Here is a 15,627-nt window from a genome sequence, read left to right on the forward strand (position 1 = left end):
ATCCACACAATCCCTCATCAAGACCCTCTTCTCCGGCGATTCTTGATTTTGCTGGGCCTACTATTAAAGGGAACCACCAGACTCCATTTCCATTGTCTCCCCAGCTGAGTGATAGTACTCCTCCTTGATCCAGGATCTTTCTGTGCTTATAAGTGGGGGTTTGCCAGCTGCTTAGGGGTCATCATGAAAGGAGGAAGAAATCTTCCAGAAAAAAAAAATAAGGATGAACATTGCAGAGATTCTGGTTAAGCAGCATGGTCATCATGAAAGGAGGAAGAAATCTTCCAGAAAAAAAAAATAAGGATGAACATTGCAGAGATTCTGGTTAAGCAGCATGGTGGGAATATAAACTGTGAGTTGTGAACTGTCATGATGTTAAATGGCTGGAATTGGAAGGTGTGTGTGAAGTTCTGGATATGTTTCCGTTTGATAATGTCCGCTTTGAGGGCTGTGTAGGAAACATCCATGCCTCCAAATCCCATGGTGTCCCAATGTGCCACAGGAAATTAAAACAAAACAAAACTCATTCCAAATACTCTAAGCCTAGCAGCGGCTTCTTTTAAAGTAATTCTGTGACACTACCCCCATATGTGGATATTGCACAAGGTCCTACTATAGGTCATGTAACTGCAGTAGTATTTTGCACAACACTCTAAAGTTTGTGGTGGGCTGTCCCTCACTGGGTGCATTGGGATTGCTTGTGGGAGGTGGTGATGAGGCTGGGCTCTGTGCTGGGAGAAGTGACCCTCAACACTCACAGACAGTGGGGCCTAGGCAGCCTACTGCCCCTTCATGAGCAGGTGAGTGCCCAGCTGTCTTGAAGTATCTCTAGAACCTGCACTTGAATCAGACGCTGCTCTGCAGTTATCTGTATAAACATGACCTTGGTGCTGCTGTTGGACCTGCTTGGAGCTTCAGCACTGAACCCAGGTGGATCCCATGCTCTGCCTTCCAGGCTACAATGCTTGGCTGCCCACTTGGATGCCTCAAAGGTCAGACTTGGACATTTGCCTAAGGCAACACCCAGCCAGCCAGACTGTGTCAGTCAGAAGTATCAGAGTCCAGCCCCATCACCCCTCCCACAGGAATCAATTCAAGCCCACTTCAAAGAAGATTTTGAAATGATCATTTGCAAACTCCAGAAAGCAGAGACCAAGTCTGTCTAGGTCATCCCTGTGTCCCCAGGGCCTAGCAGAGTCCTTGGCACTGGTGAGAGCTCAGTAAATATTTACTGAATGAATGAGAGAATGATTACTCACAGATCTGACTCATGCCTGTCCCCGTGTTTCCTCACAGAAATAAATGCTTCTCTATGATACTGGCAAAATCCTAGAGACAATGCTGCCAACTGCCTGCATATGGGGAGGGTGTGGGGGAGGGGCTGGGCAAGGGATCACAGTGCCTGCACCTGCTTCCTGATGACCAAGAGATCTGAGCTATGGTCCTAGTTGCTCCATACCCCATGACCTTGGGCTAGCCAGAGAGCTTCTGTGGGCAGTTGCCTTCCCAAGATGAAGGGGAAAGATAACGCTTGCCTCTTGGGGAGGTATGGTAAGCAGTAACACAATCCTCAGAAAGGGTGGAACAAAGTAGCTACAGATTTCAGCCCCAAGTTCCCAGCACACAGGCCATGAGTTGGCATCACTTCTTCCTGTTATATGGGTTGTATTTTGCAGTTTTAGGCTCCTCCTGCCCATGAGGCCAATGCAGTCTCACTAACAACAGTAGCTGTACTGGTCATATTAAAAGAAGCCAGTGTGTACATATTTCATTACCAGGGTCTATCATCTAGAAATGTCTAGACCTTTAAGGGTCCACATGTGGCTAGAAGATACCAGGCTAGACATCCAGAGATGGAAGGTACCCAAGGCAAGACTGGTCTATTTCTTTGAGTGGGCACCTGTGCTTAGCCTGCTGCTGAAGACAAGGATGTATGTTACTTACTGGCGTTTTGCAGTGTGGTCGGGCAGGTATTGGGAAAACAGCCTGTAGGAAAGAGAATATAAGAAGTAAGGCCACCAGGAAACCCAGCTCTGACTGAGGCCAGTCTGGTGCCATTGCATGGTCCCCAGGAAAGCCTTCCCCCACCCCCAACTCCATCCTAACTTACACCTTTGATGTTAACCACAGCTCCAGGGGGTCCTGGGGGTCCTGGGGGTCCAGGTAGGCCAGGTGGACCCTGAAGGAAAAAAATAAAAGCTGCTCCTGAATTTGGAGATTGGGGAGTAAGATGCGACTACAGGATATGCCCCACACTCTGGGTTGGAAGCTGGGGAGAGAAGATCCTCTGGAGGCAACCAACATCTGCCTCTGGTCTACTAGTCCTATCCACAGAGCACTTACACATCTGGGCCATGTTGCAAAAAATGACGGTAAACCGTGAGGAAGATAGCAGAGCAACTATGTCATCCTGGTTGACACCCACCCATAACGAGGCCCAGAGAGGGGACACAACTTGCTCAAAGCCATACAGCAGATTACAGACAGCTGACATCAGAACCCAGATTCTGGTTTTAGGACAATGCTCCATCAACATCAGCATTCCCAGGGCTGTGTGCAGGAGGGAGGAGGGGACACTAGGATTCTAGGATGCTCCAGTTCCTTTCCCCTTATGTCCCCCTTCATCTGGTGTCTGCATGGGGAGACTGATACTCTTCAGCATGGACTAGGTGGCTCAGGACCCTTCTGAGAATGAGATGAGGTTAGCACTTATGTGATGGTGGGGAAGGGAGCACACACTCCCGAACATGTATTCTACAAGCCCCACTCACTGGACTTCATGGTACTGGACCCTCTCTAACAGGGTCTGGTAAGTACTCCAGCTCCAGGGCACGTGAGATGGGGGAAGTGGCTGTAGCACTCACTGGCATCATGATCCCTCGATCTCCTTTGGCACCCTTGAGACCATTCAATCCTGGGCGACCCTGAGATAGATGCACACAAGACACCTTAGTGAGCTCTTGCTGTGGGCCAGTCTGGTCAACCACATGCCCCATCTTTTAGTGGGCTAACACTGATACCTACAGGTCGTCCGGGGAGGCCAAATTCTCCTTTATGTCCTGGTGGTCCCTTAGGTCCCTAGAGGCAAAACAAACACCAGGGTAGTAAATGACAGAAACTCAGGCTCCAGAGATCTGGAAGGTTGGGCATCCTCTTGTAGGCGGTAAAGTAGGGATGGAAGGAAGGAACATGAGCAACAACCCTGAAGCACCCACCTGCCAATTTCCTGGTCTCCGGCCTCTCCTCACCTAGAAGTGTTTGCTTGGTCCTTCAGTTCTCCCTGTTTTTCTGACGGCTATATACTCAACCCCTCAGTCAGGGTGAATGGCATAGCAAGAAACCAGCAGCTCAGTGCCTCAAGTCCCAGGTGGCCACATGCTAGAGCTTTGCCATTGGTCAGACATTCCAGGGTCCCCAAGTCCTCTATTCTGAGTACTGCAGCCCTACCTTTCCCTATACTCGTATGCTCAAGAACTGGCTGCAGGATGTGGTCCTGCCAAGCTCCTACTCATCTTGAGGTATACCCTCAGCATGGTGCCCCTGTGCTCTTACAGAGTCCCTGACCCACAGACCCTACTTCAGTGATGGTTTTCTGGATCCATATGCTTCTTGAGTAATTGCCCTGATCCAAGCTCCCAGCAGGAATCATCTTGCCTACTGGAGCCTAAAGAATGGCAGCTATGATTATGTCTGGGGGCCTTAAGCCCCTCTGCCCACCACCATTAACATAGGTAGCATGTCCTGAAAGATGACAAGGAAGTACTGCATTAAGACAGGGTCTGCCAATATATGAGATCATGGCAGGGGATCTAAGACCTAACACTAATGCACAAACTGACTTAGTGGAGCCCATTCTCTATGGAGAGATACCATGCCCAGCATAGACATGGGGGTTTGGGGGTGGAGAGGTGCCTTGGTCCTGCCTCAACTAGATGATGAGACAGACTTAGTAGACTTCCTATGGGAGGTCTTACTCTCTTTGTGGAGCAGATAGGAGGAGGGGGGAGTGGAGGGAGTGGGGAACTAGGATTGGAATGTAAAATATAATAAATTAATAAATCTCTTCAGGGTCAGCATGAAAAATCTTGAGTCTATGTTACTCTTAGAAGGAGTTTCCAGGGTATGGGCCACATGGTGGGTGGTTCTTTGGAACACTTCATGAGTGTGCATGTACACAGAGTGTCCTGAGTCTTGTTAAAGTGCAGATCAGTAGTATCTGAGCTGGTATCTGGGCTGGGGCCTGCAGCTCTGCATTTTTACCAAATTCCCAGGTGATGTCAGGGATGCTGATCCATGGACCACACTTTGAGCAACAAGCCTTAGCATATTTGTAAAAGAGTTGTAAGCTACTCTGGTCTCTAGGGCCACAGTTAGCCCAGATGGAAGCATTATGCAAATTAAAAGGTGCCCTTACTGCCTGTGTTTGGCAAGCTGTGCACAAGCTGGCCTTCAGTGGGATACCCGCCATAGCCATCTGTAGCCGCCTGCTGGCCCCACTACTAACTGTTTGCATTTCCCATAGAACTGGAGGTTACTTAGTGGTTAACCAGTTGGGAACAATTCTCTCCCATCTGCCTTCACTCTCAGCCCATGTACTCTATATTCAGTCTTTTCTGCCTGACTTCAGGGACCCAAAGCCTCAGAAGGTTTTCTGAAAAATGTGCTTGGAGCACATAGGTGTTCACTTCAGTGTGAGTCTTTTCCCCATGGCCTAAGATCCAGCTTCAGTCAAACAGACCCCCCTACCCCATGCAATTTGACAGTCCACAGTGCTCCAATAAACAAACAAACAAACAAATAATAAAGGGCAGCTTATCTTTTGGAAGATGTGTGGGAGCATGGGGCGGGGCAGAGAGTATGGATACAGAGCATGCTGGGTTGGCCTCATCTCCCACCAGCCTCTTTATTACATCTTGCTTACCCTCTTTGAGCCCTGTTTCCTTGTCTGGGGTTGGGGGTTATGTGATCACACTAGAGGCTGAAATGAGATGTCCCACAGGAAGCTTACACAGTGCCTGACCTACAGTGGTGATCCGTACCTGAGCTTTCTTCATTTCAGGGGGAATGCATGACAGGGAAGTTTAGGGTTCATTCTTGGGAGAAATAACTCAGAAGTTTTCAAAAGTCTAAGTACCTGTTTCTAGAACAGCAAAGCCCAATAGCCTCTAATACTATCTAACATGAGTCCAACCAATTCAGCATTCAGATGGGCATACTGAAGCCTAGAAAAAGAGAAAGGGAGGAGGGCATGTCCCAGCCTCATAGCAATAAAACAGCAGCACCATGTGAAGGTCCTTGGGGGGGGGCTCCCTAGTGCTTGACAATCAGTTCTCTTCTGTTTCCTGGACACACAGCTCCACTACACATTTGAGTCCCCCAAGAATCTGAGTTCTGACCAGCAGAACATGCTAGAAGTGATGGTCATTACCCTTCATAGTCTCTTCCACTTTCTCTAGTCTTAGCCTGACCACTAGACAGTTCCTGTAATTTTGAATCCAGAAGATACAGAGTCACTGCTTGGAGGGGAGAGATCTGGCAGGAATTGGCCACAGTGGATTGTGTAAGAATGAGGGGTCTGTTTGTCTGTTGTTTAGAGTTATTATTATATGTAAGAGGGTTTTGCCTACAGGTATGTATGTGTGCCTCATGCATGTCTGGTGCCCACTGAAGCCAGAATAAGGTGCTAGGTCCCCTAGAACTGGAGTTATGGGTGGTTAATCCACCATGTGGGCACTGGGAACTGAACCTGAGGCCTCTGCAAGAACAGCAGGTGCTCTTAATTACTGAGCCATTGCTCTAGCCCTGTTTTGTTTGTTTTTCAGAGCCTCTCGTAAGCCTGGCAACCACTGAGATTTCTGTGTCACTGTAGTTCGCCTCCCACAAACATGGACACATGTTTTGCCACCTGTCACTATCTTACTCTTTATATTTTCACAAGTAGAACAATCTGACTGAGCTAGGCTTGAAACCCTTATTCCAACCCAGTGGAGAGATGCTCAGCTTACCATGGGTCCTGGGGATCCATGCATTCCAGGTTCACCCTAAGACAGGAGATAGGCACTTGTCACTCAAAAGACACTGTTTATGATACAACTAAGATGGCAAGCCAAAGCAATTATATGCCCTTGGGCTGTGGTGATGAATTACCTTTCTCCCCTTCACCATTTCCAGAGGAATGTCTCCTGTCAGTATCGCACCTGGCTCTCCCTTCTCGCCCTGCAACACAGAGAATCTTTTAAAGTCCAGCCTCCTCCTGCCACCTTGTTCAAGAGGTCATTAAGACCTCTCCATTCTGCCAGCATGACTTCTCATCTTCAGACCATCCCTCCAGCCCCACCACTCTAGTGTAGCCTTCTTGCTAGAGGAAATAACAGCATCTTACATGATGGAATGCTCTCTGTCAGCTGTCCAAGTGCACTGTCCAAGTGCACCCTCAAGGGCTCTAACCAAGAACAGATATATACCCTCACTTTCAGACTCCACTCCTGCCCCAGGATGGCCATCTACTTCTTGCCATAGAATGCCCTTCCAGGAACCCCTGGCTCCTGACATATTTGATAATTTGCTTTCCTGACAACTTGAGATCTGTCTCCACCAAGAATCCTTATTGTTTAAATAGCTGAAATCAGGAGAGACAAAGCTATAAGCATGGTGCTTCTCTCAACACAGGAGCCATCTGTTTTAATGCACAACTGTCCTCCACTCACCAAATCTCTGTGCAAACGCCTTATTGGTTAGGCAAAACTAGCCTAGATGCTGGGAAAGAGATGATGGCAGACAGGGTTAAGGATGCAGGATCCTGTTCCTAAATCCTGTCCTCAATAGGGTCATCTACTATCCCAAGACTTCCAGAAAGACATTCATGAAGAAAACAAGGCCAGGTGGAGAAACTGGTATACTTCTGGGCCTCCACATCAGCCCTGGGGAATGGGGTTGGATATACAGCAAGCTGCTTTCCATAGTTGGAAGTGCCCAGGCAGGGTACCAAAGTGAGCAGAGAAGCCCCTCTCTGCATCCCCCCAAACCCGTAGCTGATATGTGGGTCTTACCACTTCTCTGGCGAGGAAAGGCAGTCCCAGCAGCAGGAAAAGGCAAGCACAAAAGCGTTAGAGGCAGAGCGACAGGAAGTGCAGGTGCTGTAAGGGCTGGAGCAGAGCTGCCTGGTGTCTGTCCCAGACATTCAAAGTAGCAGAGGATTAGAGGCAAGAGTAGCCCCTGGGATCTAGAGTCTAGGTCCACCTACTTTGCCACATAGGAAAAGTAGCATTGAAAGCAAGACCTGCCAGAGCCAACTCAACCCCATTCCTCCTCTGCAAGCCTGTGACAGCGACAGCAGCTCAGGCAACACCACTCTCTGTGCTTCCAAACTTTGCCCAGAACATCAAGCTCTCTATGCCCTAGTGTTGAAGGCAATAGTCTCTGGGGCCCTCTTTTTTTGTCCTGGGGCAATGTGGTACAATTGGGACAAAGACATAGAGAAAATTCCAGTCCCCAATCCTTCTAGACTCCCCAGGAGGTGTAGCCTCCTCTCTGCAGCCTCTGAGACAGCCAGGTGCTCTGCCCCCTGTCCTGTTTTTGTCTTCCTATAATACTTGGCATAAGAAACTGCTGGGCCCCTTCAGGGATCAAAAGATGAGAGGAGATAGCACACAAAGAATGTGGGACTAAGAGACTATAGTCCATTCATAGATGTATATTATATTCATGGATATTCCGGTCCTCCTCAGCTATGAAAGCCTACCAGGAAGTTGATTGTAAGAGGCTGTGGGGATACAAAGGGTGGCTCTGAGTCCTGGGGTTCTCCAGTGGTGCCCTGCATAAAATTTACTTCAACTACACAATGTCCGACTTGCAATCAACAAATATCCATTTCATTCACTGGGTTGTACATTCTTCTGTGTGGCAAGGGTTTGGGGTGTCATTTGTGAGCCAGAGTCTGTACTGATTCCAGAGTTCCAGAAAAGTCTGTTGCCAGGAAACACATATGATAACCAGGAGACTAGACAGGTCAACATGTGAGAACAACCTCCAGACATACTCTTTTTTCAGATGGGGGAAGGGCGGAATCAGCAGTGCCCTCCAGACACCAATATGAGATCAGGGAAGTCATTAGCTGGAAAGTGACTGTGAAAAGGCATGGGATTTCTTTGGGAGGACTTAAAAAAAACATTCCACGGGCTAGAGAGATGGCTCAGAGGTTAGGGGCACTGGCTGCTCTTCCAGAGGACTGGGGTTTGATTCCCAGAACCCACATGGTCCCAAACAACCTTCATTATCTTCCGCTCCAGGAATTTGATGTCCTCTTCTGACCTCTGTAATCACTGCATGCATGTGGCACATAGACACCCATGCAGGCACAATACTCACACATACAAAGATAAAATAAATTTTAATTAAAGAAAGCATCCTAGAATTAGAGAGTAGTGATGGTGGAGAATCTTCTGAATGCAACCAAATTTCACTGTAGGGACTGTGTCTCCAGAGGGAAACAGCTGGCCAAATGGAAATGGTCAGCCAATTCCAAGCACATCCCCACCCAGACACCAGGCCCTTACCTGTTCTCCTTTTAGACCTGGGAATCCAGGCACACCGGTGTCACCTTTTGGTCCTCTGGGGCCCTGCAAAAAGTCATTGGAGGCCACTGTGTTGATGGTTAAAAGGGTTTGCACAAAAAGAAAAACATCTCTGTTTCTGTCTCTCTCTGTCTCTCCCTGTTTCTCTGTCTGTGTCTCTCCCTGTCTTTGTGTGTCTCTCTGTCTCTGTATCTGTGTATCTCTCTCTGTCTCTGTGTGTCTCTGTCTCTGTGTCTCTGTTTCTCTCTGTCTCTCTCTGTGTCTCTGTGTGTCTCTGTCTCTCTCTATGTCTGTCTCTGTGTCTTTCTGTCTCTGTCTCTGTGTCTCTGTGTCTCTCTGTGTCACTCTCTGTCTCTGTGTTTCTTTCCTTCTCTGTGTCTCTGACTTTGTCTCTCTGTGTCTCTGTCTCTGTGTGTTTCTCTCCTTCTTTGTCTCTGTCTCTCTCTGTCTCTGTCTCTCTGTATGTCTCTGTGTTTCTCTCTCTGTCTCTGTCAGTCTTTCCTTCAGAACAACCACTTATCAAGCAGCCAGAAGCCATGATAAGCTCTGATCTTTTCCTAACCAGAAGAAGATTGGAGGCCGGGGACAGAGCCCATACTGCTGTGGAGATTGAAACATACTTTAGGGGTTAATCCAGCAGGGCAGGTCAGGGGCTTGGCTAGGGAATTCCTCCTAGGAAGGCTATTCATCTCAGGTCAATGTGTTTTTCCTTCCCTGAGCCTGGTGCAGTTCCCACAGTGGGGGCTGAGGTCCTGCCATGTTGGTCCCTCTCTCCTCAAGAGGATCTATTTCTTTTTCTTCTCCCCTGCCTTTTTCTTTTTGGGTGCTGGCCAGAGCCCAAGGATGCTTTTTAAAGTCCCTAACGAAAGATCTGGCTCCCTTGCTCTGTTTCTAAACCCTGCTCCTGCTCTGTGGCTGCGGGCCACCAGATGGCTGACCTCCAAGTTAATCTTCTTCTTTCTCCTCCTCCAGGCAGCTGTCTACTCTGAGTTTTCCTTCTAGATGCTAACAAAATACCCCTGTGCTTCCCACTTGAGTATGTTAATTCTTTTATTAATGAAACTAAGAATGCCATGAGGAGACCACAGTTTTCATGGTATATGATGGCTCTGTTGATAGGATTCCCCAAGACTTCCAGTAACACCTCTTTCCTGCCTTTTAATTCTTTGACAGAGAAAATGAGCCTGTTTCTGCACACATAGACAGTATCACTCCTTTGAACTTTGGTTTCCTACAGGAGGGCAGATGCTACTGGATCTGCTCTCATCTTGTCCTGGGCTCACTCACAGTTCCCCTGGTGCATCCTATACCTACCACATATCAGCTACGGGTTTGGGGGGATGCAGAGAGGGGCTTCTCTGCTCACTTTGGTACCCTACCTGGGCACTTCCAACTATGGAAAGAAAGTTGTGGAGCATAACTTTCGCTCCACAAGATGGGATACAGCATCCTAGCCCATCATTAACCTTGGCAGGACCTCACACTTAGTCTCCCATGCTCTGGAGGTGACTCCCTTCCACTGGCATCCTCATACTGGACCTGCTGTCGCTGTATGAAAGCTAGTGAGCTGCTGAGCTGCCTCACACCCTCTGCACTCTGCAGAGTCAAATCCTGCACACCAGCCAGAGGCCATGCCCTTCAACTCCAATAGACACAGAACGTTTGTAACAGTAACTTGCCTACTCATAGCGTCCATTGTCCCAAGGCATTTTGCTGCTCTATTACTATTAAACCTTCTGCAAGCACTGTCTTGCCTCTAGGTCAGTGGATGTGCCATCCATCACAGCGGGGAGTTGGAAATATTTGAGTGTTATTTATTATTTAGCAGTTAACTTTTCCTTCACTCCCTTTTCAAATAACTTTAAAGGACAAATTGGCAAAATCAGTTAAGGGAAAATCTCACATCTGGGATGTGTGGTCTGGATCCTGCCCATGACCCATTCCCCTCCGCAGTGGCCCCTCAGAACACAGAGCCATTTGCATGGAGGAAGGCACTTTGCAGAATGTGCTCTGAGTCTTGAAGTGGCCACCTTGGGAGCTGTAGCTGAGAGGTCAGACCTCTTCAGCTAATTAGAACACTGCCTCCTCTCCACCACTTCTGTTCTAATATCTAGTGAATATGATTTTTTTTACCATTGTCATAGTTTATGGTTTAGAAGTAAAAAAATGTTTCAGTATATTAAAAAGGAAATATGAAAAGTTCAGAAAAGTCTGAAAAGATAAAAACAAGATCATCTACAGTTCAGTCATCAAGGACAAGCTTCTATGACATTTTTAACCATTTCCTTCATTTGTTCCAGAAGTGGCCCCTCAGGCCTTTCCAAGTTGCAGAGTTTCAGAGAAGCAGGTCTCACCCTGGGGCCAGCCTTGGCCTTCTGCATAGGCACATACTCTAGACAAAAACGATCACTTCTTATGCAAGAACACATGTCCCTCTAAAAAGGTGCACAAGGCTGTTGATTACAGCCTTCCTTCCATTCTGGGGCTGTCCTCTGTCCTCTTTACACCATTGCCTTCCTATGTCTTGAGGGACTTTATCTGCACAGACTGTCATTAGAAACGCTAGGGTTATCCAGCTGCTGCCTGCGGTTGATGGCCCAGAGGTAGAGATATAATACCTAGCCCTCTAGAGCTGTTATTGAGTGCACACACACACACACACACACACACACACACACACACACACACACACACACACAGAGGAGAACCTGTCACTTCAGGCAAAAAAAAAAAAAAAGAATCACAAAATGGTAAAGATAAACCCTATAGGTCTTAAAGGAAGGAATGCTTCTGGGGAGAGTATGAAAAACATATGAATGTGTGCGATGGTGATGCAGCTTGGTCATGCATGGATGGATGGAGCAGTATTCCAGCGGTAGGATCAGAATGAGCATAGTGCCTGAGCACAGATGGAAGCTAGCCACTGCAGTACTTACTGGAAATCCTGGTAGCCCGGGCACACCATCTGGCCCCTGCAACACACCAAGAACAAAAAGTTCTCAGAGTCAGAAGTACTGTGCCCCAGCGGCTACTGTACCTCAGGAGGGCCAAGCTTGGTCCCAGGGTCACTGCTTCTCAGGACCCTGCCCAAGATCCAAGCTTATTTCCACCCAGTGTGAATCACTGTCCCACTTTGTAGAAGGGCATGCTGAGGACTGGGAGGGAAAGTGCCACCAAGTCACACAGCTAGTTAAGGATGGAGGCAGGGACTATCCTCAATCACTCACAGGCTCATGCTGCTCACATGATATGTTAATAAATTAGATTTTAAAAACAACTAGATAGAAACAACTGTCTTAACCCACTGAATATGCCGGTGCGGGGGAGGGGGGACATGAAGGTAGTGACTTGAGTCCTCTTAGGAGGAAGTTGCCACAGAGTAAGGTGAAGCTTGGGTCCAGCTTTAGGGATGAGGGGGGCCAGGACTCACCCTCAGGGAGGACATTGATGAGGAAGAAAGTCAGGAAGGTGAGGGCTTGAGAGAAGGACCCAGGCTCAGGGCCTAGACCACAGGGATACCTTCTTGTGGTTAGGCCGTCTCCCTTGATCTACTATCAACCCACCAACACTCTAAACCTCTCTTTCTAGCAGTTCCAGGGAGAACCAGACCCCCTGTGAATGAATTTTTGTCCAGTATCTGGCCTGCCTTAAGCTTTGAATATTGGGTTTTTGGATTATTCATTTCAGAAGCAGTCGATGGAAAGGGGCTGTATGGGACTCAGCATAGACGAGGTGATGAGATGAGCCCCATGGATGCTGTTCCACAGAAGGAGAAAGATGGGGCAGAGGCTTCTCCCAGATAGCCACAGAAATCTTGAGATATGATCCAGGTCCTCCCCCAACAACATGGTTGGCCAGCCTCCCTGGGAGCTAGGGGGTAGCCTGCCCCCCCCCACCCCAGGCATCTGCTAGGCACAGCTGTGGGCATGCACCTCTGGCTCCACAGTGACTTGCCACAGTGTGCCAAACATTTTCACCTCCCCCACCTCAGCTGTCCCAAAGCCTGGAAAGAGAACCGGGGACTCTGAGTGGCCTGCAGAGATGAGGCTAGACCCCAAGGCTCCTATAGCCAGCACTTTTCTCCCCTTGATACCCATCAGATACGGGGGGGGGTGTTATTGAACAAAGGGAAACTACTTCCTTCTTTTGCGACCCTATCAAACGTGGTCAGCGCTAAAGCCTTGGGCATCATGTGAGTCCCTTGTATGTTCATTTCCTTGTCTCTAAAATGGTGTGAGAAAGGCTGAAGTGGGTGTCAATCCTCCTTTGGCTCCACTGTCCCATTAGAAGAGTCCTGTTCTAAGAAGTGAGGCCGAGCTGACACATGTAGGCCATGATGACAACATCACCCAGACTGCATGGCATGAAGAGCTCTCCGATCTCGCACAGAGCCCTGGTGCACGGGATTGAAAACTTCCACTCCACTGAACACAACTCTGCATGACGGAATTAGTGTTATAAAAACTTCTCAAAAAATTCAGGTTTCCTTCCTTTCAACTTTGATAGACTCTGGATCCAGGAGCTAAAAGGATTCTAACCCAAGCCAGCACTTCCAGTGGGGACATGTGGGTAGAAGCCCACTCAGGGGCAGCAACAGATACAAACCGGAGGTCCCACAAGCTCAGGAATGTCGGAGAAATTCATGGATCCATTAGTGATGTTGATCAAAGACTGAAAGAGAAAAATTACTCAGTAAGGACAAAGGACAGCACATGCTCCCTCCTTGCTTCTGGCAAGGAGGCCTTAATTGAAGTCACCCGCATGGAGCACATTGATCACACCCTAAAGCCACTGCCAAACACACCCAACCCTCCCTATCAAACAGTCCCAGCCTGCCTGTCACATTTCCTTTTTAATTAACTTTAAAATTACCTAGTAGATGAATGCCTTCTCTCTTTTAAAATTGTAAACATATGTACGTATGTATGTATACACACATACATATACGGGTGTCCACATGTAATGTATGTATGTATGTATGTATGTATGTATGTATGTGTAAAATAACTCATGTATGTCGTTATTTTACATAAATGGCATCAGGCTGTGTGAACTCCCTTTCAACTCATTCTTTTCTACTCAATCATCTTGTATGGAGAGCTTTCCATGTGCAGTTCTGGAAGACATCTATTTTTAGTTTGAACAGACTGTCAGGGAGCCCTCCAAAGGGGCCATGCAATTTACACTTCTCCCACAAGCACTCAAGATCGTTTATTTCCCCACATGCTTGGCACTTTTAAATCACACTCTTTTTCCTCTTTAACTCTGGTCATTCTTTTTCCAGATCTTTGGGACTTTTTTGGGGGGGGGGCTTTTTCTTGTCTGCCTACCTGGTTGTTATTCTCTTAGAAATACCTTGGTCTCAAAGGCAGTGACCTAGTATGTGCATATCTGATGGACAGAGGGATGGATGGATGGATGGATGGATGGATGGATGGATGGATGGACAGGTAGGCATACAGCTGATCCAGGCACAGTTTAGCTTCTCTCTATCACTCTAGTCATTCCCAAGCCTGCTACCCATTTTAGTGAGTTCCTGGTGTACTGGCAGCACAGTTCTGTCTCCTCCCTTGGCTCAGAGTGCCACTGCCACCAGAATACTGAGAGTCCTATCCTCATGCCTCCCCAGGCAAACCCTCCTCCCTTGTCTAGGCCCTGCCCAAAGATACTGCATCCAGAAAGTCCTCCTTGGTTTCTCATATCCTGAACCCACTTTCCTCCCCTCCTCTCTTTGGTCTCTGTCCTCTGAGTCACACTTTGTCCCAGTCATCCTCTTAACAGCCAGGAGTGTGTGCTTCTTAGTTATCTTAGACCCTGGGTCTGGTACACAGTCTTGTGAGTGCACGAATGTTTGCATCAGGGTGTTAATAGTAGGCACAGAGATTTAAATGACACTCATGTGCAGGCAGAAGACATGGAGCATGTAGGAGGACAAGCATGCTACCAAGCCTTTGCTTTGTGATATGGATTAATGATGACATCAAAACCACACATTACTACTTCCCCCGGAATGGGGGTAAGTGTGGGGAGAGGCTTGCTTTGCTCATCCATGTGGAGAACTTTCCAAGTGAAATTTTGGAATCTGTCTATTATAGTTTTTAAAGAAATTGCCAAAGAGCCATCCAATGAGCTCATCTGAGGATGCCTCCCTGACAGGAACTGGCCCTCAGGGGTATAACTCTGACTTCTCTTGATCTCTTTACTTCCACCCTGGAAAATGGGGGACACTTCCTGATGGAAGTTTGTGGGATGTCCTTCTCTCTCTCGCCTGACTCTGGAATTAGTGAGAAGCCATGTATGGCTGTCCCATGGCGTGGAGGCCATCAGCCTCAACACACACTACCATCAGTGAGCAGGTGTGTATAGCTCTCACACAGGGTGAAGCCATTAGTACACCCTCTGCCAGCAGTAAGCAAGCGATCTCAGGCCTGTGTCTCTAGCTTTGACTTTCCTTTTTAACCAAAAGGTTCTGAGCCAGTTAAGGAAAGTCAAACTTATTTGGGGTTTCCTCAAGACTCCAGTATTTTCTAGGCTGCTGTCTGACCCCTGATCTCGCCAAGCAGAAGATCAGACTTTGCAGGTTATATATAGGAGAGTGGTGGCAGGGAGTGGGTAGGGACAGATAGGTGAGCATGCAGGCAGGTGCAAGTTCTGACATTTTGTATAGCCACCAGTCCTGTAGTTCTGAAGGGTCGGTGACCTGCTGCCCCCTTTAGCAAAGCAGAAAGCACAACCAAGCTCCAATCTGGATGATACTCACACTGGACAGGACCTCGACACGCCCAGGCGGTCCCCTGGGCCCAGGGGGCCCCACAGTACTGGTTCCGTCCATTCCCCGTTCGCCCTAGTTACAGCAGAGGGATATAAGAACAAAACTCACAGTCTATGAATAATAGGAAGACCCCACCTCAGATGGGCTATCTTACCTTGGGTCCTTGCTCTCCTTTTTCTCCTTTGGGACCCTGACAAAAATAACCAAACAGATGAAGAGACATTCTTTGGTTTTCTCCTGTCTGCTGGTGCAGTCTGACTACTTGGCATCTTGCCATCTCTC

The 15,627-nt window shown here is 48.0% G+C and overlaps 1 protein-coding gene across 1 annotated transcript in view; it reads right to left on the minus strand.

The window, feature by feature from the left end:
- The window catches only part of Col15a1 (collagen type XV alpha 1 chain), a 106,871-nt gene that overhangs the window by 19,272 nt on the left and 71,972 nt on the right, over positions 1 to 15,627 (minus strand). The window contains exons 19-29 of the mRNA XM_027403132.2: positions 15,500 to 15,535; positions 15,334 to 15,417; positions 13,179 to 13,244; positions 11,510 to 11,545; positions 8,556 to 8,618; positions 6,148 to 6,216; positions 6,006 to 6,041; positions 3,025 to 3,078; positions 2,865 to 2,924; positions 2,111 to 2,179; positions 1,945 to 1,986 (exon numbers count right to left, since the gene is read on the minus strand). Coding sequence (XP_027258933.2) covers positions 1,945 to 1,986; positions 2,111 to 2,179; positions 2,865 to 2,924; positions 3,025 to 3,078; positions 6,006 to 6,041; positions 6,148 to 6,216; positions 8,556 to 8,618; positions 11,510 to 11,545; positions 13,179 to 13,244; positions 15,334 to 15,417; positions 15,500 to 15,535 — 615 coding nt within the window. The remainder of the gene's footprint in view (positions 1 to 1,944; positions 1,987 to 2,110; positions 2,180 to 2,864; positions 2,925 to 3,024; positions 3,079 to 6,005; positions 6,042 to 6,147; positions 6,217 to 8,555; positions 8,619 to 11,509; positions 11,546 to 13,178; positions 13,245 to 15,333; positions 15,418 to 15,499; positions 15,536 to 15,627) is intronic.

The sequence above is a fragment of the Cricetulus griseus genome, chromosome 2 (genome assembly GCF_003668045.3).
Source record: "Cricetulus griseus strain 17A/GY chromosome 2, alternate assembly CriGri-PICRH-1.0, whole genome shotgun sequence".
Taxonomy (NCBI): domain Eukaryota; kingdom Metazoa; phylum Chordata; class Mammalia; order Rodentia; family Cricetidae; genus Cricetulus; species Cricetulus griseus.